At 43.1% G+C, this 26,798-nt stretch overlaps 1 protein-coding gene across 2 annotated transcripts; it reads right to left on the bottom strand.

The window, feature by feature from the left end:
* Nucleotides 1–741: 741 nt before the first annotated feature.
* Nucleotides 742–26,421, bottom strand: KDM4A (lysine demethylase 4A). Of its 2 annotated transcripts, XM_082484555.1 has the most exons (22): nucleotides 26,376–26,421; nucleotides 25,880–26,032; nucleotides 25,441–25,616; nucleotides 24,248–24,362; nucleotides 23,213–23,406; nucleotides 21,697–21,746; nucleotides 21,107–21,210; nucleotides 20,018–20,155; nucleotides 18,844–19,094; nucleotides 17,869–18,059; nucleotides 16,243–16,595; nucleotides 14,336–14,456; nucleotides 13,531–13,709; nucleotides 11,067–11,271; nucleotides 10,690–10,766; nucleotides 9,880–9,935; nucleotides 8,816–8,924; nucleotides 7,724–7,912; nucleotides 6,775–6,945; nucleotides 6,158–6,277; nucleotides 5,442–5,534; nucleotides 742–4,409 (listed from the first exon to the last, which is right to left on the bottom strand). In XM_082484555.1, the coding sequence occupies exons 2-22, from the start codon at nucleotides 26,015–26,017 to the stop codon at nucleotides 4,269–4,271; spliced, it is 3,171 nt and encodes a 1,056-aa protein (XP_082340681.1). In that variant the 5' UTR covers nucleotides 26,018–26,032; nucleotides 26,376–26,421; the 3' UTR covers nucleotides 742–4,268. The 2 variants fall into 2 exon arrangements, with proteins under 2 accessions (XP_082340681.1, XP_082340682.1); XM_082484556.1 differs by lacking the exons at nucleotides 742–4,409; nucleotides 5,442–5,534; nucleotides 6,158–6,277; ... (12 more) ...; nucleotides 21,107–21,210; nucleotides 21,697–21,746 and having other exon boundaries at nucleotides 23,336–23,422.
* Between the last annotated feature and the right edge of the window lie 377 nt (nucleotides 26,422–26,798).

Below are 26,798 nucleotides of genomic sequence, written 5' to 3'. Positions count from 1 at the left end.
AGGAAAAAGGCTTATTTTGACTTTAGCGATACCCTAGGTTGTTCACGTTGAACCTAAAATACTGCACACTTCACACTAACTTAAGTGCACACACTTAAAGGTTCCGTGCAATGTCTACAAATTTGTCAGGAGAAAAGAGATGTTAACATTTTCCCCAACTACAAAGCTGGCTCCAGGAATACCTGGCACTTTAGGCTCCAAAGATACGGGCTGAAGTAACAATACAATGAATAAGCAATTTACTCAAGGTCACTCGGTGTATCAGTAACAAAAATCCCTGAGCTAAGGTAGAAGAATCTCCTTTTTCCTGACTGCCAGTTCAGCAAGTCTTAACCAGCTCTGTGAAATTCAAGAGTCAACACTGAAGTAAAGAACAGACCTGTCTGACTCCGCACCCAGGTAAGATTTTCTGATGAGTCCTCTTCTGGCACTGCCGCTCTTGGCTACAGGAGGAACCGAAGGCAACTCAGCTTTTACTGCAGATGTCTCAGGTCTGTACTTCAATGAGGAGGGACGGCTCTGTGGCTCTGCCCCTGTTCCAGCTGAACAGCCATGCTGGACCGAGTCCTTAAATAACAGAACTCTGCTTAGTGTCTCTGAAAGACTCCCAAGAACTCACTGGATAAGCATTAAGGAGATGAGTATTAGAAAGGAATAACACTATCAGAAAGATTAGAATCATGATGAGAATTTCCAAGTTGCATTGCTTTAGTTCTTAAATTAGTCTACAGATTGTCCATTTTGAAATTAGATTTATTACTTGATCAAATTGAAAACAATATACAGGCTACCAGAGTCTTGATTTCATCCCATGTTTGCATTAAAAAAACAAGCACAACTGCAGACATGTCAGACAACAGGAGCCCAGTTAGAGAATGGAAGAACAGATGCATTGGAAGCCTTGGGATATGTGGCTATGCTCCTCAAACAGTGCAGAATCAGTTCAACCCAGCTCAAAACACCGGGAAGAGAGAGAAGGGGCAAGGAGAATGGGTCCTACTACTGACGGTACTGTCTCTGGTCATCTGAGGAGTCTGGTGATGGAGAAAAAGGTCTCCTACAAGTCCAGCCGCAGGCAGAAACATTACTGCAATCAGGTGCTTTACAAAGAATACAGTGACCTTTTTTAAACCTTATAAAAAGTAATCACTGGCTTGCCAAGCTCATCCTTGAATTAAGGGCAAGCTGCTATTTGTTTATCCAAAAAATGCTTTTTATGGGTCCAACCTGAACCAGTCACAGATGGAAGCTTCATGAAAAGTGAAGTGAAGAGGTCTACTGCCTGCAGCATCACATGCAACAGACCTAACAGAGGGCCATCAGAGCTCCCGTGGGGCATATTAAGTGTGATTTCCTACTGAATACATTCATGAAGCACCTGCTTAGCTGATATTCTGGCAGCACCTTGCTCTTACTGGAATGATGCTGTTACAGGGATAAATACACTTCCAAAACCAAACCACTGGAGAAAATTATTATCAGTCAAGATCAAAGTACAGGTAACGGAAAGCATATGTACCTTTGAGACAACTGCTCTGTAAAGAGCTTTTATTGCTACCTTCAAGCCATAAAACCAATTGTTTTTGCAAAGTCAAATAATATAGACCCCTCAAACATCAGGGTCACCAATTTTAAGTTCACAGAGAGAAGCCAAAATGCAGTTCAATCACTGCAGTAGGTAAAGTATGCTCACATTTGAACGATGCAGCACAAGAACTGATGGAAAAATTGGGAAGGCCCTTTGTCTCAGAGTGCAGGATGGCAGTGGTTTCCAACACAGTGCAGCCAACTGACAAGAGCAAATCTGGAGCTCGCAGAAAATGTGGCATAACAAAGCTCCTCTTCCAGAACAAATACTAGGCATAGGAGCGCTCAAAAGTCACTCAATACTGTTAGAGGTGGTTGGCTGTGGTTGAACAACACCAATCCAAACAAATCCAGCTGTTTCGTACTACGTCACCATTTTAGGATGAAGCTGTTGAGCCAGGTGTTTGCAGCACAGGTAGCACGTGGCACCTAAAAAGTGCATTTAAGTTATATGGCAGTTTGGGAAGAAAGCCTGAACACAGGCACCTTTTCTCTGGAGTGAGAATGGCAGATGATATGAAGAGTATGTTTTTCAGCAATATACAGATAGTGTTCAGCCTATGAGAATTTAATACCAAATCTTAAGATACGCTAACAGAACAGAGGCAAGTTTGTTAAGGCCCTGCCAGCTCTTCTCCACGTTTGCTAACAGCACATCACTCCAGAGAGGCTCACGTACAAGCGAAGTCGTCAAAGTGCAATTTTGTTCCTATTGCCTAGACCAGAGTGCCTGCAGCTACTAGACTCTGGTCTTAACAGATCCTAATTTTATCGAGCCAACTATACCATTCATCAGAAAGTGATTTAATACCCTGAGACCAGGAGCTTTAGACTTGTTAAAAAAGCAAAACAAAACACACAAAAGAAAGCCACTATCTCCTTTCAGAATCTGTTTAAACCTTCCAATACTGATAAATGATGTATTCCACCGCAAAAATGGGCCAGAATACCTCTATGCAAAACAGTGGTTGTGCAAATCTTGCTACTCATATCAGCCTCCTGACCCTATAAAAATGTAGGGCTAAGTAAGATTTTCTTTATAAAAGTTGTAGTTTATTTCTTTTCTGATCAAGAGTTGTATCACTACACAATACTACATTTTATTGCTAATCACAAATCGATGCACCGGGGTTTCAGAAGAGTTTGGTTTATAGCGTTCCTATGTAACAAAAGGAAAAAAGTTACAAATCCAGACTCTGCAGACACATTGCCATGTCCCTATAGAAGCAGGGATGCATTAGGTCTGTTTCATTAGAAAATTCTCCTCTTAAACTGTTTCTGGAGAACACGTAACCATAATTTTCTCCAGCAGGAAAGTCAACCCATCATTCCATGCAAAAAGAAGGTGGCCAATCTGCTCCACAGCCTAAAATCCCTTTCCTACAGAATGGGAAAGGAACATGTATTTACACGGTTCCTACTGTGGTGTGTTAATGCTTAAATGACTAGGAGCAAGTTGACACATCTTCCAGGTAGACCTACTACCCCGCTTAACTCAGCTTCCTATTGCTGGGGTAGCGAGTTTTCTCCAACACAACTGAGATGTGCCGTACTAATACTCCATAAAAATGCTGCGGTAACCTTTGCCAGACAGCAACAGAGCAGCACTCCTGCTTCAGAAGAGCATTGTGCAGCCTTTCAGTAATACATACAGTTCAATGCTTGCTTTATCTGTCTCAGACCCAATATTAGCTGCTGTAAGCAAAAGCCTGCAGCCACATGACAGACAGTGCTGCCACAGAAGAGGTACTGCACTGCTTCAGATACCGCTGCCCTGTCATCCCCAATACTGTGATGCTTGGATTTCAAGAAGGGAGAGTTAAGACTCTGTCCCTTTGGTCATTATTGCCTTAGAGGGGGTGGGGAGAAACTCAAAAGAAAGTCTTTGGGAGCTGAAGGTCTATTGGGAGCTGAATTCCTATTCTTGTTAGAAGGCTGCACTGTGCAGGGCTCAGATTTCATGGATTCTGAGGCACGTACTTAATCATAAGTTTAACTGTAATAGTAAGTCAAAACAAGTATCAGAACAAAACTATTAAATGGAGGGTTAAATAATTTGTCCTATAGGATTCAGTTTCACATTTCACCTGTTCACACAAGCACCTCCTGTCTGCTTGGATCTGAACAGCCTACAGCTCAACCCTCAGAAAGGAGGTGCTGAGAAACAAGAGACTGAAGCTGCGTGCAACAAAAAGATGGATATAAATATAAAAAAAGGTTCAATTTCAAGCACCAGTAATACTGCCTGCTAAAGCCCAGGTGTGGTCACCAGGGAGACTCCCAACATCAGGAATATTATTCAATTAAAACAACAGACCGTACTATTCTGCAGCTGCCAAGATTCCTGGCTACAACTCTCAAAAGAGTTTGCCACCTGTCAAAATTGTCTCTAATAAAAAAGCAAGACTGCTCGATGAGATGAAAGCAACACCCCCAAGTTGGCTTAATCAATAAGGACCCAACTTCAGACCAGGAGTCTGCAGGCATCAGCTTCAGCAAATGGGACCTGTTTCACTATCCAACAGCTGCCTTTCAGCTACTGCAGAGCATCAGCTTTTTAGCTTCCTTAAAAAACAAAACAAAAAACCCTGGATTCGAAGCATCCAAATATGGCCTGTTGTACTGGAGCGTTTAAATCCTTGGGGGAGGTGGGCATCTTCTTCCTCTGCCACAGGCAGTGCTTACTCCATGATGGCCCGGTACAACGCAGGTTCAATGTAATCTTCACGGTAGCGTGAATTGATCACTCTTTGCCTCTTCCTTTCTTGTCTGACCTCCTTCTCTGCGAAGATCTCTGTGAAGCGCATATCTGAAGCTATTGACTAAGAGGAAAACCAGAATTAGTCACTAGAGCACAGATCAAACGCCTGCCACCACATCCTCCTACAGCACGTAGGAAAGAACCAAGGCAGGACACATGGGAACATTAAGCCTTCTTCAAAAATTGACCAAACACAAGAAGAAAAATATTTAAGAAACTGGATTTAAAAGTCTGGGGATAAGTTTAAGTCGACTGTAATGAGAGATCTAAAGAATCACAGGTTTCAAATTTAACTGAGTAGCTAATTTAAGTTCACAATCACTTTCTTAAAGGAATAAACACACTCATCTGTTCCAACTTTCAAGCAGCCTAGTACATTTTGTACCTTATGGAGCAGGCACGTTTAAACACCTGGTCACAGGATTCAGCTATGATACATTCTTTCTTAAACCTTTAACAGCCTGTGTGCCTGCCAACAGATTCTGCATCAGGCTGTGCACGATCATGCTCTAAAGCAGATAACTATGGACAGCATGCTAGGGTATGTCTTTTATAGCAAGAAGCATAAAGCAACAGAACCCAAAGGGGCTGTGGGATCTCCATTCTTGGAGATAATAAAAACTTGACTGCAGAGAGCCCTGAGCAACCTGTCTGACTACTCCTGCTTGGAACAGGTGTCTGGAGCAGAGACCTGCAGAGATCCTTTCCCACCTGAATTATGTTACAAATTTTAAAAACAGCCAGCTCTCTTGATGTCACCCTACTAAGAGCTTTTCAGAACAAAGGGTAAGTGAAGGAACTTGGCCATTCTTAGCAATGGGAATAGACAATGAAACTTACGAATACAGGCATGAAAGGGCACTAACCTGCTGTACCAAACAGTGACACTATGTTATAAACTCCCCTCTCTGCAGAAGGAGAATTAAAGTCTCTGCAGAACAAGACAGAACTTTTGTGGCCTGATCAATACCAAGCTTCACAACAACCGAGGACAGCATCAGATTGCAATCTTTTGCTGCCATGCACTCAGCTTACTGTTCAAGAACAAATTAAGTGAGCTTCTTTAGTAGAAGTTTGCACCCTGTTTACCTACCAGCCTTGACTTCACTCTCTTAGGAAGCTCCTCTTCAAGAGTATACACGTCATCCCTTTTCACCATCAGCTGTGACCCATCTTCAAATTCCACCTAGAAGAAAAACAGAAGTTGTTCTGCCAGAAGCCTCAGAAGTTAGAACCCTCCCACAGCTACCCAGAACTTGCCTTCTCCTCCCCACAGAGGCCTCATGAAATAATCTTCTACCACTTGAATTTTGTAAGATACATATGAAAGTAGACACACTGCAACATAACTTTAACCAAAACCTCACCAATCCCATGACAGTACAAGTAGCCCAGCGAGTTTTGGGGTATTCTTGTAACACCTGACAAGACACTCTGGCTGGTCACTTAATTACAGCCTGAACATTCATCCCTTTGAAAGCATGTGAGGCATGATGCACTCTCACTAAACACAGAAGAGCTGAACTAAACTTATTTTAAGTAGTTTAAGCTACAGCAGACGCTGTTCCTGAAGAACTGCAGACCAGCAATTTTTCAGAAGTCGGTAGCCAGAAACAAGTTGCTGTAAGCAACCACTTTGCTCTTAGCTCCAGCAACTGTTACCAGCATCTGACATCGCTGACAACACCGAGTAACTTCCCCTGAAGCGTTTAAGCCTGACTCCCCTATAGCTCCGCTGGCTTTAAGAACAGCCCTGTTAACGTAATCAGTTTGTCAGGAATGATAAGTTTTCAGACAACAATTCTGTACCTGGTACATCTGGATGGCATGTGATGCGACAAACTTGGCTCCATAAACTTGTCCATCTGTCCATCTCACCTGCACAACCTCCCCTTCAGCAGGGGGACCTAACTGAAGACAGTCTCGACTCTACAGTATAAAGGAAGAAGGTGGGAGAGACAAGAAGAAGGGTAAGCAGCTTCCTTATGTGAAGATCCAGCAAACCACCAGGGAGTCCATCCCAGTCACACTGCACACCACCCCAGTAATTACTCCATTTTAGGGATGGAGAACTAGGCTGAGAGACATCCATCTAGGTCATCTGTATTTAAATCCCAACAACGGGCCCAACTTCAAAGTACTTCATGCAGGAATGGTATGCAAGTATCAGCAAGTTTTCTTTCAGACCTACTGCTGCTAAGCAGCCAAAGATTAGCTGCACTCCCTGTTACACCTGCTCCTATGTGCCCTCAGTTAAGTCAGCCTCATATAACACCCCTAAGGCCATCTTGCAGCACATCTCAGCCACAACATGACCTAGCGCTGGAGCTATTACCAAATCCCCTGGTGCGTCTGCTCTGCAGCAGCAAGAATTGACTCGCATCATGTGCCCTCTACTGGAGCCATACTCCCACTGCATAACATACCACGATGTCCTCTGGATACAGGTTATCACTGAAGGAACCATCGTCAAAGTTGACCTCATAGAAAGTCTCCTTTGCAAGGCTGACCACTTCACATTGATAGAAACGACCATTCTTGTGCTTGCTGATGACAATTTGTCCAGGTGACAGATCCTGGAGTGCAGCCTTAGCTCGCTGAGAAAAAAAATTAAAAAAAATTAAAAAAAAAGAAAAAAAAAATCACTTCTTCCACAACTCAATAAAGAATGTGTTGAGGACCATAGCTCCAGCGCTGGCAGACAAGGAAGCAAAATATTTTCATTCAGGTAAGTAACTCTACTCAAGACACCATCAGCAGCATTTTGAGAGAAGTTCTGCCTCTGTAATTTCAAATGCTAAAGCCTAATCTGTAAGATGTCGCTGTCCTTAATTTACTTAGTAAATTAAGCTCTCATTCTTCAGAGCAATGCAATGCCTTTACAATAAATATTCTCTAATAGATTGTTGTGGTTTTGATGGCTAGAAGAGCTTCATGGGAACTTCATAAACTAATCAATTACTTAAACATGAAAATCTGTGACCACTCATGCAGCCTGCTGGAGTCCCAGCACTATTAACTACTGCATATTAAGTATATCAGCATAAACCCCAATATCATTCCTCATTACAACAGCCACGGGAGGGATGTAATGCTCTCAGTCCTTCTGGGCTGCAAACCAAAATACTACAAAGGATCTGACTAAAAATCACTCAGAGCTGCAAACCAAAATACAATAAAGGACCTGACTAAAGTCACTCAGTGCAGCAGCAGCAAGGTTGAGATTAGAATCCAAGACCAACACCGTTAGTTTATACTGAACATCGTGAGAGTGCCAAACCTTCAATGAAGTTTTATAAGAATCGCACAATCTAAAATTTTTCAGTCTCTCCAAGATACTGCGGATCAAATCCTGGGAATCACACACCTACTCACCTCTGCCTGAGATGGAGTCTTATGCCTGAAGCAGGTAATGAAGACAACAAATGGCCAGTCATCAGGCTGCATCATGACTCCTGCTGCTTGGGCACAGCTGACATGAAAGGATGTGGGACACCGACCATGTGAGCACTGTACACAGCAACCTGCAATTCTCTTTCTTCGTTTCTTGCAGAAGATGCATTTCTGTGGACAGGAAACTAGAGGTTATTGATTGGCACTAGCTTTTACCCCACACAAAGGGCTAGCTGGGCTCAGTCTGATAGTGGGCCATTTACTCTCTGTGAAAGCATTGCTACTTTCTGATTAAAAAGAAGCAGAAGACTACCAGTTCTAGTTTACAACGCAATAATTCATAAATTTAAAGTAACCCCATAGATAAAAAATGTACCAGCTCAATATGCACAAAGCATGTGACCCAAGGATGCTAGCAACTGGAGATCTTGGATTAAATCAACGTACAATGCTCCAAAGTCAACAGGGCCTTTCAAGCACTTGGCTATTAAGTTACACAAAGACAAGCAACAAGCTTAGAGTAGAGTAATTAGAATAATTACACCCGGGTGTAATTGGGCCTGATGGGCCGTCGTAGGAAAAGAATGTTATCTGTAATACACTAGCATATGCAAAGCAGTTAAAATATTTTTCCCCTCAATGCTGAGCTGTTAGAGGAGTTAAGTACAGTTACTTTCTTGCCGAAGACATTCACACATTATACAAATGCCTTGCATATCCTGAAAGATCTCAGTGCTCAACAGCAGTCAATAAAGCAAGTTAAATACTAGGGATTAGAAAAATAACAAACAAAACAACTATCACCATTACACCCCTGTAAAAATGTCCCATACTGAAAACGGTGCCCCCCTTGCTGGTTCCTCATCTGAATAAACATATACCAGAACAGGGAAAGCGTCAAAATATGGCAACAGGAACAGCTACAATTTCCCATACAAAGAACAGAGCAGATAAAATTGTTCAGTCTGGAGAGGAGATGACTTGGGTTTGAAGAGATAAGCAAAATGTTCCAGATTCTGAACGGTCTGGAGAGACACTTGGAAACCCCACCAGTAAAGCACAGGTGATCCTTACCAGCCTGAAGCGTTGCAGGGGGATTTTGCCAACATCTACAGGACTCCGCTCTGCAATGTTCACAAATTTTGCCTCCAGTACAGCTACAGCACACATCACATGAACCCACCTGTCAGGATAGAAGAGGGGAAAGAAATTAATACCATTAGGCAAAGAGGGGACGCTTTGGAGTTTAAGTACAGTTTTGTTGAGTTTGCCATATAAACCACAATAAATAGCCTCTTGAGAACTAGCAGTGTAATCTTCCTTCCTACTGCTAGTAACAGGGCACACATGGGGCAAAACCAAGATTTCTTCATACTTCCAATCTATTACTACCAGGCTTTACAGGAAAGCAATTTAGTGTGGCTTGTGCTGGCTGCATACCTGCATTATAAAAGCCTGCCTGACAGGTTTATTCCTTCACAAATCTGACCCATAGCAACTGCTCAGTCACGACTGAATTACTTTTGAGACCACGCGAGAGGTTGAGGCTCTGTATGACGTCCACAAAACTTTTGGAGACCAAGTTGCAGTTACTTTCCGGTGCTACAAGTCTGTCCCACTGCTATTTTGCATTAAATAACTTCAGATGATCCACCACACCAAAGGACACAGGACAGGCAGCTGCACACAGTATACTTGCTGCAGAGGTACCCTGAATTTCAGTATGTTGTGCTACTTAAAGCTGTGGGTGCCCTTTGTCTCCATTGCCACCACACATTACATGGAAAAATCAAAATCCTCTGTGAAAAGATACTGAGAGATGTTATCTCATCAGGAACCTTAATTTTATGTGGTATATTATACCTCTGCACATAACACCTCTGCACTATAAAATGCAAAGCAATTAACAACTGCTGTCAACAGAATGAGGTTGAGGTATTACCTGAAGAGATGATGATTGTTGCATGTTACCACAATAAACACATTACCATAGCCCACCTCCCCCCGCAGTAACACAAAGTGTGAAAGGTGCTGTTGGTCACTGTTCCACCAAATGCAGAACTGGCTTTACTAGCTTACCCTCAGCTACTTTGGAATTGAGCTTCTGCCTTAAGATCAAAAAAATCTGGAACACTCACTTGTCATCATTGGCTCTCTGCAGTGCTCCTCCTCGTAATGAACACAAACAGCAGTCCTGGCACAAGGGAGAAAGCATTAGCTGAAAGACTGAAGTCCAGAGCACTACATTTGCTTCAGAACTTCCTCCTCAAAATGCAAGTCCAGAGTAAGAAAATAGTTTCACTGTCAGAAGAGAGCTAACTACCTTGTACAGATCAGCCCTTTAGCTCTCAAAAGCTGCTGCCCTTTGGGCAACAAATACAGACTCCAAGTCCGTTGAAGGCAAGCAGACCTACCACTGAAGACTTGGTTCAACTTGTTTGTTACGGGTTCCTTTTACAACTGCAATAACCTATATCCTCCGAGGATGTGTAAAAGGATCTGGAACAAACATGAGCAAATACAATTTGCAAGGTTGACCCATTTTGCTGATCTCGAGTCTACACAGCTTTTTGAGGGAATCCCATTCTTCTTGCTTTCTCCACACATGCACATGTTCCTAGTTACTAACCAAAGTTACTTTGTTTTAGAAATAGTAGCTACCATAAATTAAGACAGACAATGGAGCTATTCCCACATTCATGCAGAACGTCTTCCCTATGACTCAAGTGAGTTTGGCAGCTTTGCACTAGTTAAAAGGATTATATCACTATGGCTTAAAAAGTACCAAAATATAAGAGACCAGCTCCCAACCGTTCTCTAAATTGCCTTCTTTTCACAGGAGAGAATAAAAACAAAACCCACAAACCCAAAACAAACACCAACAACACACTACAGAAATTAACTTTGTAGCCAAATTCCATCTGTGAGAATCTTATGAAAAACTTTACCTCTTCTAAGGCATTTTCTGTACACCTGGAGCACATCCAGTCTTCAGTGGCCTTGTCAGGGGATACACCGTAACAACCTAGAACAGACACATGCCACTTAACAGCTTACCTAAACTCAGACCCATTCACCCAGGGCCCAGAAGTAAAGCAGGAATTAAAATCAAGGAGCCTCGAGGTGATGCTGTATCTCTGAAGTTATGCATGCAGCCAACTCCATATTTCAATGGCCAGCACACAAGCACATAGCATTCAGATAAGGTCTATTTGTCAAGTCATTCAGACTTGGTCTATTTGTACATTAAACAGACTAGTAGAGGCTTGCTGTGATATATGGACCGACTACGGAGAACTTTAGGGTTAAGTCTAGATGTACTCACTTGCATGAACACAGACATGGCAGTTCTTGCAGGTGATGAGTATGCTGGTTCCGTCTTCCTCTAAGTAGGGGGTTGAAAGGTTGAGGTCAGTGCTGCAGCCAGTTGTAGTAAAGCACATTTCAGGAATCAGGGGTTTCGTTCGGATCTTCCCATCCCCAGCAGCTGGAGTTACTCCAGAGTTTTGACTGTTGCCTCCACACTCTGCCTATAAGGGATGGACAGGGAATATAAGTTTTATGTGTAAAACTGTTTCATCTTTACTCACCCATTATTCCATACATAAATCCAGTTAAAGAAAGAATAAAGGTGCTGAAAAATTAAAGAGTCAGTAGGTTAGGTGAAAATATAGTTAGTTTATAGAATCCTCAGCTACTGCAGCTTCAGAATGAAATCATTTTCTACCCAAATGGCTAAATGCAAGGTCTGAACTGCATCCCTCTAATGAGCAAGAAGACACATAAACTGCACCTCTTTCGACAGAAGAGAAGGAATCATCAAGCCCACCTCATGCTCTGTGGGCAACAGCTCTGCTGCGTTCCCCACTCCCCCTAATACAGAAGATCATAACCCTGCTATCCAACATTGTACATTTATCTCACTTCAATACCAGAGGACTGTGATCCCACAAAGAGATACCTATTGCAATCCTCATTATTTTTTCCTAGTGTAGTTCTGAACAAGTGTAATAGGCTTTGAAACTAATTTGTTCCTGGGAAACATGCAGGCTGAAAGTGCAGTTTCCCACTTAGAGCACAGGAGATTTTCAGGCTAATCTTTTGCAATTTATTCACCTAAACCAATGTCAAACCAAACAGCAATTACATGTAAAGTTTACAGAGATACGCTTCCATTCAAATTACCCTTCTTAACAGCTAAATAGAAATTAATCTTTCGCTTTGAAGAAATGTTTCAAACCATCTTTGGTGCCTCACAGGCCACCACAAAAGTAGCTTGCCTAATCTTTTAAAAATATTAATAGCAGAAGTTGCAGTAGCAGAATGAAGCTGCATTGTCCCTCCTACAGTGCACCAAAATGTATGAAAAAAAGCCCAGGTAAGGATCACAGTTGGAACGGAACGAACGTGTTTCCAACAAGTCTTACTTATTCACAGATCCTGTAAAATTTACCAATTTACACTGAATACTGCACATCAAGCAAAAGACTAAATGACTGAGGGAAATCTATACCAAAGTTGAAGAAAATTAGACTTTTTCTTTTCCCCAAGCAGCTAGATATTTTTTTCTTCACAAAGGAAAAGTGAATATTTGAATTTTGTGCCAATTTTTTATTTGAATGGGTAACTGAATTGAGTTCCCAGGTTTGCTAAAGACTTTCTGAAGTTGGAACAAAGACCCAAACCACAGCTCAAATCTTGGAAGAGTTTCTGCTTCGCTGCTTGGTGTAGACAGACATTTGAAAACCTGCAGCTAGAGTTTTCTGCTTAATAGTTTGAGTTCTAAATGCTAACAGAACTTAAACTATCCTCAAATTGTTAACTTTATACCCTGTCAGCACTAGTGAAATCCCCATGTAATATGCAGCTTCTATGTAAAACTTCCAGTCTTAACAAGAACCTACTCTCAGACAGAAATAGCAAGATTGAAGTCTATGGTTTTCATGGAAATTAGGAACTATATACAATATAAACCCTCATCAAAAATTTGAGGTCTTTATTTTCAAAACTGCAGTGAACATGTTTCTAGTGCCACCATAATCATACAGTGATCTCAAATGAATCAAATATGCTTAGTGTATGGGAAGGGACAAACTATCTTTAAGCTGCAGGTCAAACATGCAGTCAGATGACTATTCAAGATTCCTTAAAATTACCTACCTTAGGCACAGAAAAAAATCATCATGAGACTCCTACCTAAGCATATAGTCAAAATGACAAAGGGTTCTGCAACCCATACCAAGCTACGCATTGCTACAACCACACTTTAGCACATTTTCACATGCCATAGCTACTGTCAATATGGATACACTCCAAGTAAAGACAGCCTTCTATCTATGCCATCCATGAACATGACCCTAAATCCTTTAAGTAAAAGGTTTTCTTCCTTGCCAGCTCCCCAAAGACCATGTGCTATGAGTGGACTTGAAGTGTTTTTTAAAAAAGCGTAGAAGTGAAGGTGTCGGTCTGGAAAAGAGAAATGAGATTTTTTTATAGTCAGCTCCAGCAACATTCAAGCTCCATTCTGTGGTTTGAGCAAAAGCCACAGAACACAGAAACTTCTGCTGAACAGCTGAGTGAGTGCCTGGGAACCCTCAGGCACTCCAGCAAAGGTGTGGTGAGGTTCACCCAATTGTGCTCTCTTGGAACAGTTCCTTGGGAAGACTGCAACACTGATACAGCTTTTGTTAACAGCCAATATGCAAAACAGTGTTTTTAAAAACTATTTGTCACAGCGTCAACCTATTCAGTTATCTCTACCCTAACATTAACAGACTTGGACTACATACCTGATACGTCTGGAAGAGCATACAAACAGCACAGTAAGGAGACTGCTGAGCCATGGTCCGATTGTATTCTTTTTCAGCCTCAAAATTTGGTGGCCGATTCTGCCACAGCTGGCTAAGAGGCTTGGCCCATGCTTCCGTCTCCTCAGCCTCTTCTTCAGGAGTTAGTTGCTCCGATGCCTCTGTGATAAGAGATCATTAACTCAGTGATTATGTGTCCTTTTATAGATTCCCTTCTTGCAAATGAACCTAAGTAAGGCAAGAAGTTACGAATGGAGATGAAAGAAAGACTGCCAGAAATTAAACTGACAGAAGGGTGATGGGAGCCAGTAACTTGGTCTCCTTTTTAAGAGGCTTCTACTAATCAAGCAACTGTGCAGACACAAGATAGGCTTTTTGGGTGAGAACAGTACCAGCTCCCAGTTACGTCAAGACTAAGGCTGTCAGCCAAAAAATCTGGTGGTGGGTTGTTTTTTTTTTTTTGAAATCATGAATATTTACGTCAATTACTGTAATGCCTCAAGGCAGATGCAATTATGTGACAGTGTCTGGGTGTCTAGTACTGGTTTAATTTTCCTTTCAGAGTTGTGACTTTCCAAAGAACGGAACAGGAAAGAAAGACAACACCATTTGAGAGAAAAGTTTAATGATGCAAACACAAAAAAATGAGATCAGCACCTTGTCTAGGATGCAGAGGTGTCACTTGCTGACTCCTGTTTATCGCCAGTTACTTAATGGAATACTCCACACTGTCCACAGAGGTTGAGACCCTCTCTACAGTTTCCCAAAGAACATGAGGCTTACTTACCATCATCACTAATGCAGTCTTTAACCAAGAGCGGGTGATGGCGTGGCAGCTTGCTCAACGGCTGGCGACGACCCTTGGACTTCTTACTCTCCTTCATTGATCTTATGTACTCCTTTGCTACCTGGACAGGGAGAAGCAGTTTAGCAATCAATTAGCATATGTCCTTTTGACATTATTTTTCAAGGAACTTATTTTGAACTTAAAGAAACCTCCACAAAATGCACACATGCTTCAAAAATTTTATTTCTTAACAAATTAACTTTAGCTCTAAACTAGCTAAGTTTTTGAAAGAACCTGCAGCACTTTTGCTTGGGAAAACCAGATAGATCTCTACTAGCTCTGTTGAGCCATTAGAATAGAGTTTTCACAGATCCCAGCATAGCTCTTCATGCAAGTCTGTTTATATAAGAATCGTGTTAAGAGACAGAAACAGAGAAAGACAAGTTGAATGGTTCAACTTTAAAGAACCACGATAAGAAGTCTCACGCATTCTGGAGAAATCCTCGGTTTGTGTGTCAACTCAAAAATTCCAAATTTAAAAAAAAAAAAAATAAAAAAATTACAGGGTCCATTGGCATCTTGAACTAACAGGAATGAAGGAAACTTGAACTCTCTCTGCTTATTACCTGCATTGATATCTTTCCAGACAGACTGGAAGAAGGAGACTACAGCAATAGTTATTTCCTCTTCCTTTACCCTTATGTAAAAACAAGTGACATACTGACAAAATTACTACTAACCTGACAAGCAAGGCAATAAAGGCAATGATTTTAACAGCCCAGGAAGTCTCTCAGTAGATAAGAACCTCCCCCACAAGCCTTTTTTTTTTTTTTTTTTTTTTTAAATCTGTTATTCCTTTAAGAGCAGAAACAAATCTTAAGATTAAATGCATCTTAGATCTTTTTAAATCTCTTCATAAAAGAAGCCAGAAGAGAACATAACAATCATTATCTCTGATCTCCTACAAGACTTCTAAGAAACATAAATGCTTTTATTCAAATGGAATTAGTATTCCCAGTTACCATATGATGGTAAATTTGCTTTGAAATACACCATGCTGGGGGAAACGATTCACACCCATTCAAAATTTCACCTTTTCCCCGTATGGAGTATGCAATGGAGAGATCAGTAACAGCAACAGAATTTCTTTAGTTTAAACATCCAGGAGAACTCTTTCTCAGTTTCAGCTTAATTATCAACAGATTTGCCCATTTGCTGTTCTGTTCCTGTAGTTCCTGAATTTCGAAGACATAATCCTTATTGGCCCCCCACTCTCTAAAAACAGATTCAAAGAGGGAAACAAAATAACTTGAAAAGACATCACCAGGTAAGATTTTAACTATTACAGCCTTCCCCTGGGTTGTCTAATAAAAAATTCATTGGCAGTTCTTAAACATTCAGATTTACGTTCTCTCAACCAGTATTTTTTGTTCCTTTTTTTTTTTTTTAAAGGGCCACACAGATGTGCACAAGTATGTGATTTTATGCAGAAAAAAAACAAACCCTCAAACTTATTAATGTGCTCATAACGAAGACTGGATTAACTAGAATAATTTTAGGTACAAATAGGTGCCTATTACTATAAAAGGACCTGAATCAGCCTGTAACAATGCTGTGTCAAAACCACCAAGCTACCCCTTCCCTTAAAGCACTTAAATAATTTCAAGAAGTTCTCAAAACAAGGGATCCCCTTGTTTTCTAGAAGAGGTAAGAGTGTAAGACTTTCACCTTAATTTGTTTGTTTAGAAGAACCCATAGTTATTAAAGAACACGTTAACAACTGAGCAACCAGCTATGCAAACACCAGTGAAACGAAAACGTAATCTGCACAGACAGAAGTTTTGTCACAGTAAATCCGTGACCACGTAATACAGCCCTTAAGCTTTCAGTACTCTTGCCATTCATACCTCTGCCAGTTCTTGTTCATTCATACTGGCGGTGGCACTGGCTTTCTTTCCCGAAGTCTGTTCATTGTCAGATCCGCTGGCATCCCCTTTAGCATAGCTATGGACTGTAAGCACCCCAGCTGGCCCAGGAAGAGTTCGTTTTGCCAACAGATCAGGCGATTCAGAATCGGAAGAACCAGAATGCGCAGGTGAGCAGGGCTGAGCGCTGGAAGTTGCACCCGGCTTTGAAGTCGTTAAAACTGAAGCGGAATTTGAAGCATGCGAAATGGAGAGATCCAATGCGGCTGCTTCTTGCTCTTCCTCTTCAAGCTTCACTGTTTTCAGTTCTTCAAATTTGGCCGTGTCCGCACGATCTAGAAGAAAGGATATACTGACTTTTTCTAAAGTCTGGGCAGCAGAGACAACATTTATGCAATCATTTGCACAAGGCCAAAGAGGAAAGCAAACTACTACACACAGAAAAAGTGACATTAAGTCATGTCAAGAGTAGATCATTAATTCAAACACCTATAAAATCATGGGTGGCTTAGAGGGAATAGAAGCATCTGCTCCTTGTGTCTTCCAGTACAAGAACTAGGGTATACCAAACAAAACCAGCAGACAGGGAGTTCAAAAGAAACAATGTAGCTAAACAGCCAAACTCCTGGCCAGGTGACACCATGGGTAAGAGGTTACAAGGGTGCGTGGGAGACTTAACAGAAGCAAAATAAAAACCCACAAACCAATAGAAATTAAACACAAGCTGCAAAGGGCTGGAAAACAGAATAGAGGTAGGCATCGCGTATGTTTGCCCTGTTCTTATATTGCTGCACAGGTCTCTTGCTCCTCCCTTAAGAGCAAGGATAACTGATCCATAACAAACCACATTAATTTTCCTCCAGCCTATTTATTACGAAATTAAAAATAAACCATCTATACAACATACCAGACCCACAGTACCAGGAAGTACACATATGTTTTACCAAGCAATTTCTATAAACAGGTCACATTATACAACAGGGATACAGAGGACCTTAGACTACTGAGGCACCCAATACATTTCTGTATGCAGGCAGGCAAAATAAAAAGAGCAAAAATCAAAAGCTAGAAACACAGATCTCTTATGCAAGTCTCATGTAATACTTTCTGTTCCCTTTAATTCAGCTGAAAGGCAACATCCCTGTGACCCACCTGGTCAGTCAGTCATTGAAGCAGCTACAGAATGGCTGCCTACACCTTTGCTTTCCCCCAACGTTTTATTTTTTTATATATAATCCTTGCTGGGGAGTTATCCATAGGCCACAAAAGCTAACAATTCAAGCTGTGGTTGTATCATTTACACAAACCAGTGGCAGAAGCATCATACAAATTTAAAGAACGCAACCTAAACTTGTTTTAGATGCATGCGCTCTTGTAAAAAAAAAAAAAAAAAAAAAAAAATATCAAACGGTAGTATCTCGAGTCTCATGATGGTAAATTTCTGAAGTGCTTGCCACAGCTCTGACAAACTAGTGTCTGCTTTTTTGGTCATCACAACATCCTAACGACTAGCATTATATGAAAGAGTGCCCCAGCTCTAGCAGCTTCCCTTCCTGAAGGATAATACCCTGTCCCCTTGTACCAGGATAACGCTTGACACACAGTTACCTGGAAGCTTGAGCTTTTGTTCACCTTGCTGCACAACTTCACTCGTAGGTCTCTCACCAGGCTCTGCCATATCTGCTTCATACTGCGCAGAGCTCAGCTCCTCCTTGGGGAAAGCCTCACTCTCACTCACCTCCTGTGGCACTTCCAGGCAGACCCTGTGCCTTTTTGTTCCTATGCGATGCTTGGGGACGCTGCGGAAGACAAATTCGTATGTCAGGTTACAAAACGTGTAAGCTTGTTGAATTTCTGTCTGAATGCACAAAATACAGCGAGGTTTGGGTCAGTGTCTTATGACACAGTGTCTGGCAAGCCAAATAATTTCCAAATTATTCTGAAGTGTGTTCTTTGCCTTTACAGAAGCAAAGTCATTAATCCTTAGGGATAACTCCTCAGCATCTGTTAATCATGTATTAGGCAGCTATGTTCTAGCCAGGCATCCTTTACCTTAAACAAACAAACAAAAACAATCAAACCCCAAAACAACCAAAAACCCCACCACCAAAGACAGCTTTAGGAACAGTGGCTGACACTGGCTGAGCTGAAAAATATTTAACTGCCAAATGTAAGATAATTATCCTGTCTACCTTCAGCAACCAGGAACTGGATGCTGATGTTGCAGCTTGCAGCACTGATCGTACTGGAATTTGCTAGCAAGTACTGTCCCATGATCCCAAGACACCCCTGTTTTTCTTCTGGCCTCCTAGTGTACAATGCACACTTCCAATCCAAGCTTTGGATGCCTGTCCAAAGATGAAGAACTACCTTCCAGGCTGGTGCATTTCCTGTCTACCATGGACCATCATCAACGTGGACTCAAACAGTAAAAAAAATTTAAGAGTAAACCATATTCCCAAGAAAACAGATTACTGCTAACTCTGACTGCTGTTGTTCTGTCAGAATGGCAAACAGTCAATTGCAGCTGGGTCCAGTTTCTAATACTCCAATAGAAAAGTAGAGGACTGTATAGAGCACTACCTTTTCATCTCATCCCCATCCGCTTCCTCTTTACATGTCTCTCCTGTTTCCATTTCCTCAGCACACTGTTTCCCATTCTTGACTTTTTGCATGAGATCCCCTTTGAGGAACTCTGCCGCCTCTGGGGTTGGAAGAGCATGGTCAATGACAGTCACGTCCTTCCCAGCTTTCCAGAGCTTGTAACGATCTGGCTGGTATTTCCTCACAAACACATCCATGGAGATCTTCACCATGTCCTTCCGACACGAGCACTGAAGTCACAAAAAAATATTCAAGTAAGGGCATATATTCAACAATTCTACTCTGCATTCCTCTATCACTTTGCTTTCAGAAGCTTAATTGAAGAAAAAAATCCCACATCTACATGTAATTAAGCCTGAGTACTCTCAAGACTCTTTCCCAGGAAAACAAAAGGGCATATCTTAAGTTACTAAAAACTGGGCAGAACGGCCGGCAAAAATTACAAAACAGAAAGCTACATGTTATCACAATAACTAAGAACGAAAGCTCATTGGCCTATTTACAGAGTGGCTGGTAGAAGCTGACTGTTTTAAAATGAGCTCATACAAAAACAGCCAGCAAAACCAGAGACTGTAATGGGGAAGCAGGCGCCATACAAACTGTGGGCCTACCCAGAGCAGTAGAGGTTCCCCTCATCTGGGCATGGTTACAACTAGTGCTTCAAAGCATTCACTCCCTTCAATGTAACTTCTGAAAACATAACCCATGTTTATCAGGCACCTATACAGAGATATAACACTATCCAGTCTAAAGGTTCAGCCAAGATACTTATTTCGGTAAGTGACTTCAGCTACCAAAGTCATACTTCCAGGCTAAACGGTCAATGGTTAAAATATCAGATAAAATACTGACAAGTCCTGACTACCAAGCACACCCTTTCATCTTTGGAAAGACAAACCAGTTCCCTGATTTTCTTTGAAGCCTCACTTGATATACACAAAGCTAAAAAACATGTTATGCACTATCCATAGTTGAAACAAGGACACGAAACAGGAGACTGACTGGACATTGTTACCATATCAGAAAGCAAACATCACATCTTAAATGGACAAAGCACCGAATGCACTCCCTCAGAACAAACATTGGGGGCTTAATGAGCAGCAGAACATTAGGCACTGCATTCAGGTTATTTGTACGGCAACAGACTACTTACCAGTACAGACTGCTTCCCGTACTCGATCCACCGAAGAGTAGCAAAGTTGGTAGATTCAGCACAGTTAAAGCCATGATTAAAGCCAGCATGATAGCTATACGGAAAGGTTATCATGAACTCTCCAGCCTCCTGTGTCACCTAGAAGACAGTTGAGACACCGCATTGTTATTCACAACTTAAGAGTCTACTCAGTGGGTCTGAATAAAAGGAGCTCCTGTACCCCTCACTCAGTGTATCTGAAACCCCCAACCACAGGTGGTGGTTGGAGTTACTTGCTGCAATGGATAGACTTGACACTTATCCTCACTATTCTCCTACTTAAGTTAAGTACCTGTTTACCAGAAAGCAACACTCAGCAGTTTTTACTAAAACACAACTGGTCAAAATAGCACAGAAGTGGTTATACAATGAAATACTCTGTGACAAGCTATCAGAAGGTCATAAAGATACCTATCTGTATCAGCTGCAGGTTTGGCTGAACAGCATCTAAGGCCAAGTAAAATTTCTATTCACACACAAGTTTGAAATTTACTACTGTTTTCTTTTGCTGTTCACGATCAAGTACAACTCTCAGTCAGCCTTCCACCGCTGCTCTTCAACATTTCCCCACTGTCTAACAAAGGATCATGACAACAAAACCCTTCAGCTGCCCACGCAGATGTGACGGTAATTCTGAGTAAGGACTCAAAGACTAGATCTTCAGAGTGTGTGTGTATATATGGAGGGTGGGTAGCAGGTTATCACCTGAGAAAATAAGGAAGTCTATAAAGTTATGAATGTAATGAAAAAAAAAAAAAAAAAGGAATAAGTCATCTCTCTTTACTGAATACATAGCTAAGCAGTGAAGTTAATCTAAAACCAAAACAAAACCACAGACGACAGAGCCTTTTCCTGTCAGATTTTTCTGTCTCAAACTCTTTCAGATCCCAACTGCCAGATAAATGGACGTACAGTGGGAAAGGATTGCCTTATGCCCTCCCTGTGCCTGTTTTCCCCTCTAAGCATCTGCTGTTGGCTGCTGTTAGAGATCAGACAGGGCTGCATGAACCTCTTGACTGAGCTGGTATAACTGTGATTACTTTTCTATACCTTATCAAATGGGATGCCGTATTTCTTCAGAATTGATGGAGAGATGAGGGTCATCTTGTGACGGAGAAACGCTTCACAGCTTTGGGCACTTCCCGGAAAGAAACCTGTTTAAAATAAAGGCAAGAAGAAATGTTACTGCCTAAAAGTATTGTTCCCTACCGCTGTAAGTAGAGACCACTTTATTTGAAGTGTGCTAGCTTGCATACTGAAGAAAAAGTACAACACCTGGAGATTTACATTTAACAGATGCCAGTTTGAAAGAGTATAAGAAAGATCACACATAGAAGGATCTTCCTGTGACTATAACCTTCCAGCTCTAATAATCAATAGTTAAGGATTTTCTCGTTAAAGGTTAGACAGACCACAACTGCATTATTTGTAATGTGGCATTTCTCTTGTGTGTATGTTATTAAAAAAAAACCACTCGGAAGTAATATAAACTATATTCTATAAGGCAAATCATCAGTTCAGTCATGACAACCTGTGCTCTTATGAATGTTACATGCATACTGTATTCTAAAAGAGCTGAAGCCTGTTGAGGCTGTCCATCCCACCTTCTGCAAAAGGCAGGACATGAATTGCTCAATTACCTTTTGCAAGTCTCTCCAGTCGCTTCCCATGCTCTGGGGGGATAGAGTACCTGCAGTCATAACAATAAGTCAGTTAAGTTCAAGTGACATGACAAAATAGCAAAGTTTGACTGGAAATCATCAATGGGCATCAAGGCATGAATGACTTAAAAAAGTAAATAAATCCTCCGTCTTTACACTGTCTCTTTCAAAGTTCAATGATACAAAGCTAAAAATCTTTATCATGAACTGTTACTTCTCTATCCCAAGAAAAATCAAGAGCCAAAAGCTGACCAACTCCTCCACTGACTTTTGCTTAAGCAGTCAAGGAAGTAAAGCATCTGATGTATTTAATTAGCAGATCTGCACAGTAAAACATGAACTACAAGAAGAAAGGGAAGAACACTTCCTGACCCGTCTCAGTTCACAGCCACATGATCACTAATGCACTCAGTGCAAGAAGGAACACAGAGCAAGTGAAAAAATGGAATAATCTCTTTCAGCTCCTCAGACCAAGATGGGACTAAGTCAGACGCAATGCCACATCTTTAACGTGCACAACCTGCAGCGTGCTTTCAGGCTACATCTCCCTCCCTCTGTACACACCTTTTCATGGGCACTACAAAACTCCTGGTTGGTTTGACTACAGTGAATAAAACCACCTACTCCGCTTTCTTTTGCTCTGGAATAGAGTGCTATATTCTTGATAGGAGTTCCCTGTTAAATAAATCAGATTAAGCTATCAGCAAAGTTAACTTCTTCCATGTACTACTGTAGAAGACGCAATGGCCAAAAAGTTTATCTGACTGAACTGTTCTGTTTTGCGTTCCCATGCTATTGCCGCTGCATGGGGTCGTTCACTGGTCACATGGCGCTAGCTATTATTTTTTACTTCAAAGTTGTAGTAGAAGGCAGCCAAAAATACTAGTTTCCAACAAAAGTGCCATGGAAACAATTGTTGAAGTTGCTTAAGAAATTTATTTGCGAACAGAAGGGAATGATTCACTCTTAAAATGCAACGCATGCTACAGAAAAATTTGGGAGCCTCCCCTAAAAACAATGATGAAAGCTCAGACACTGGACAAACCACTCAGCAAGATCCACTAGCCTGCTTTTAGAGCTATGATAAATAGCCACATTTCAAAGTCTGTTAAAAATTGCCTGTTCCCCTAGTGCCTACGTGACAACAGGCATATTACGTCTGTATGGTCACTTTAGAGCCTTGGGAAATCATAAGCAAGCTTTCCAAGTTTATCGCAGCAGAGAGAGCCCACCCTGTATTATAATTCTGAAGAACCCTTTACATCAGGACAGCAAATGGATTTTCTAGAAGGTAACCAAACAAATGCTACTGAGGACACGCACTGCTTTGCGGTTCCTTACAGGTTTCTAGTGTTCTTGTCATCAGATACAACTGCAGTGCAAGGTCAGAGCGATGGTAATTCCTTCAGTCAACCCTTGTAACTTCATGACTTTGACCCCAATGTTTTATAGTATTGTTTTTCTACATCCAGAAGCTTCTCTAGAAGAATCTTACCATGACTTGGGTTCCCCAAAATGCAAGTAATTAATACTGTAGAGATCCATGTCTTCGGTATGCCAAGCAAAGGACGTTTTCCACATGCCAAAATACAGGTAAGGAGTGTTCACTCCTTCAATGGTTATGCCACTTTCATTCTCCACAATATCCAGGATCGTGTTCAATCTGCCAATATTCCACGCATCTACATGCTGCAAAACACAAGCCCTGTGTTAAACAAGCATTATGAGGAACAGAACTGCACAACTAAGAGGACAGTTGCAAAAGCTATCAGACTCTTGTGAAACAGCACATCAAAACAAACCATCTACTGGCACAGCTCAAACTATTAGCTAGTTCCCCTAAAACGAAAGTTAGCTTACATACTGATTGTTTACTAGCCACCTTTCTAGAGAAAAAAAAAAAGTTATCAGCCAACATAATGATTAGGAAGGAGAAATAATCATGAAGCTACAGACTTTACAGAGCAGAGAACAATAGTGCAAGCTTGAGCTGACGTTTGAACCCTCTCGTACAGAAACATTTTTCATTCCAAGCATCTTTTAAAAGAGTAAATCATCATAATTCAGGAGACTGGGAAGTAGAACGCATACCCTTTTCTAATGTTTATTGTCCTAACACATAATGGCTACAGAGCTGCCCCACAAAAATACATGCACTAGTGGACACCAAAGCACTGCTTGTTCACCAATCAACACTTCCAACTCCCATATGCCTTTCAGGACAAAGCAGTACAAAAGCAACACTTATGCAACAGCAGTTTTTGCTTTCTTGAACTAAACTGTACTACACTGAAGCTCTAACAGAGGTCCCTTAGAACATTACCTCTATTAGCCTCCTTTAACTACCTGGGTTAAATGGAGAGTATCGTATACACGGTTTATTGTGTTTCTGCTTCTGTTTCCAGAAGCTGGAACTCTGCTAAGACTATCATTAACTCTTTCTGAAAGTTAAGAGTCAAATGCTACATTAGTATTTATGGAATACAATATACAGGGATAACCATCACTTGAAAACTAAAAGTTTTCTTACCTTGTCATACAGTGTGCCATTAACATCAGCACCGTAGATAGGGGCATTGAATGTAAGGTTCTTCCAGTATTTTCGTTCAAGGTCTTCAAAGTCCGTATAGCGGGGTGTGCAGTACCTGAAAAAACAAAAGAGATACTAAAGACACTGCAGTCTGATACTTGATGAGTCTAAACCAACATTTTCCACCACTGAAAGAATCGAAAGCTACAATAAAACTACCCAATACACGCTATCAGCCAGACCCCTACCTCCCAGAACAGCAGTGAGAGCAGCCACAGCTCCGTTCCTGTGAGACGTGGGAACAAAGGACCAGGAAAAAAATTACTTTCCTCATTTCTCAGTTTACTTTCATTTTTGCTTTGTGCACTTCTCTCTGGTTAGAACAATTTCACTTTCTAGTTGTCACTACTTAACAAGGAAGGACGTAGTGAAAACCATGAATGGATATAAAGAACAAATTGAAAATAAAATAAAAAGAAAAACAACAAACCCAGAGTTTTCTGCCACTGTAAAAGTAACAAACTTTGAGACTAACCTGCTAGTAAACTGGTCAAGCTCAGTCAGTTTACCAACAAAATATCTGCTCTTGATGCCCATTCCCTGGTAACTATATACTGGCCTCTTTGTGCAGCAGTGGTGGATCAAATTTACATTATAACAGCTACTTAATATGTCTGTATATATAGATACACATTCTAGACAATTACATATATAGCATAAAAGAGTAATTTCCATTAAATTATTGCATTAAGAGAAAGAGAATCCTACTATACCTGATGTGTACCGCCCTTGCAAGATAACATAAGCTTCAGTGGACTGACTGCAGCTGGCAATTCCAATGCTATTTCTAAATAGTTATTTCAAAGGCTGTTTTGCTTAAACTCCATTTAAAGGAGTTTCTCTACTTTCCTTACATTCCTTTCTCTACTACTCAGTAAAAGTTTGGATGGCCTAGCTACTGAGGACAGACAGACAGACAGGTCCACGGCAGAAACAAAAAGTTCTGTGTCCTCTTGCCAGACAACACAAGCGACAAAGGTCCCCAGTTCTACAAGCAGCCCTCATCTGCCCGGGGCGTCACCTTCGCGCCTCTGACCGGCACCAGTCCGTAGGGAGGACCTGGCCCCGGGGAATTCGGGCTGCAGGGACTCCCGCAGGAACTACTTGCGGGGAAGAGGCAGGCGCGGACGTACTTGTCGCTGTTGGCGATCCTTCTGAACTCGCGGACCGTCATGGCCTTCTTCTGGATGTTGTACTGCGTGAAGAGGCCGGACTGCCCCGTCACCACCTGCTGGATGGGCGCTGGGATGACGAGCTCGTCGATGTCATCGTAGCACCGACGCGGCTTCCACTCCTTGGGAGGAACTATCTGTAGGAAGCAAAACGCGCCCGTTAATCGCCGACCCCACCGGCCCGGCCGCTGCCGGGGGACGCAGCAAACTCGGGGAAGTCGGGATGAACCACCGCCCGCCCCCGCCACCCCGGGCCGGGCACGCCCGCCCCACCGGGGCACACAAAGGGAGGCGGCGGCGGCGGCCCGGCCCCGCTGGGCGGAGGGGGCCGAGCCCGGTGCGCGGCCCTGGGGCCGGGCGGTGTGAGGAGGAAGACAGGGAGTGCGTAGGGGGGTCGCACCTTGGCCAGCCCGGCGCGGTGGGCGCCCTGCGACTCCACGTAGGCGATGTACCGGCTGAAGTCCCGGAACTGCTCCATGGTGGGGCGGAAGGTCATGATCCGCGCGCTGGGGTTGAGGCTCTCCAGCTCCGAGGCCATGTTGCCGGGCCGGCCCTGCACGGAGGAGGAGGACGACGGGGGAGGTGTGGGGCGGGTGGAGGGGGTGGGCGGGTCACCCCGCGCACCCCTCCCCCACGCCGCCCCGCCCCGCCGCTCCGGGCGGGCCCCGCCGCGCGCGCACGCCCCGCCCTCCCCGCCCGCCGGCCAATCGCCGCGGGGTCCGCACCAGCCCTGCCTCCCCATTGGCAGAGGGCGCCTGCCCGTCAGGACCACGGCTCTCTTTCCTCCTCACGGCGGAGAACGCCACCGATTCACGCCCCTCCCCCCCCCACCCCCCCCGGCCGGGGCGAGCCCGTTCCGACGCGGAGGGGTCCGAGTCCCCGCCCGGCGTGCTCACGTAAGCAGGGCGTCCCTCGTCTTCGCCGCCTCCGCCCTCCCCCCGATCCAACGCCCGGCCGCGGTATCCCTCCGCACCACGCGCCCAATAAGTCCGGCAGGCCGCCGACGCCACCGCCGTCGTTCCCCACCGCCCGAGCCCCGCCCTGCCGCCCCGGCCCGCCCCCTTCCCCTCCGCCGTCGACCCCGCCTGCGCCGCCGCAGCCAATCGCTGCCCGCGCCCGCTCCACAGCCAATAGGAATTCGACGGCCGCTCGGGGCGGTCCAGCGAATCAGAAGGCCGGGAGCGGGGCGGTTGCTAGGCGGACAGGCCGAGGGCCGGGGGTGGTCGCTAGGGGGCGGTTGCTAGGGCGGCCCGGGCCTACTCGGGGCGCCCGGGGACGCCGGGCCGGGCCGAGGGCAGCCGGGCCCCCCACGGCAGTCA

This window comes from Vanellus vanellus, assembly GCF_965231255.1.
Source record: "Vanellus vanellus genome assembly, chromosome: 5".
Taxonomy (NCBI): domain Eukaryota; kingdom Metazoa; phylum Chordata; class Aves; order Charadriiformes; family Charadriidae; genus Vanellus; species Vanellus vanellus.
This window is presented reverse-complemented; position numbering and strand designations above follow the sequence as displayed.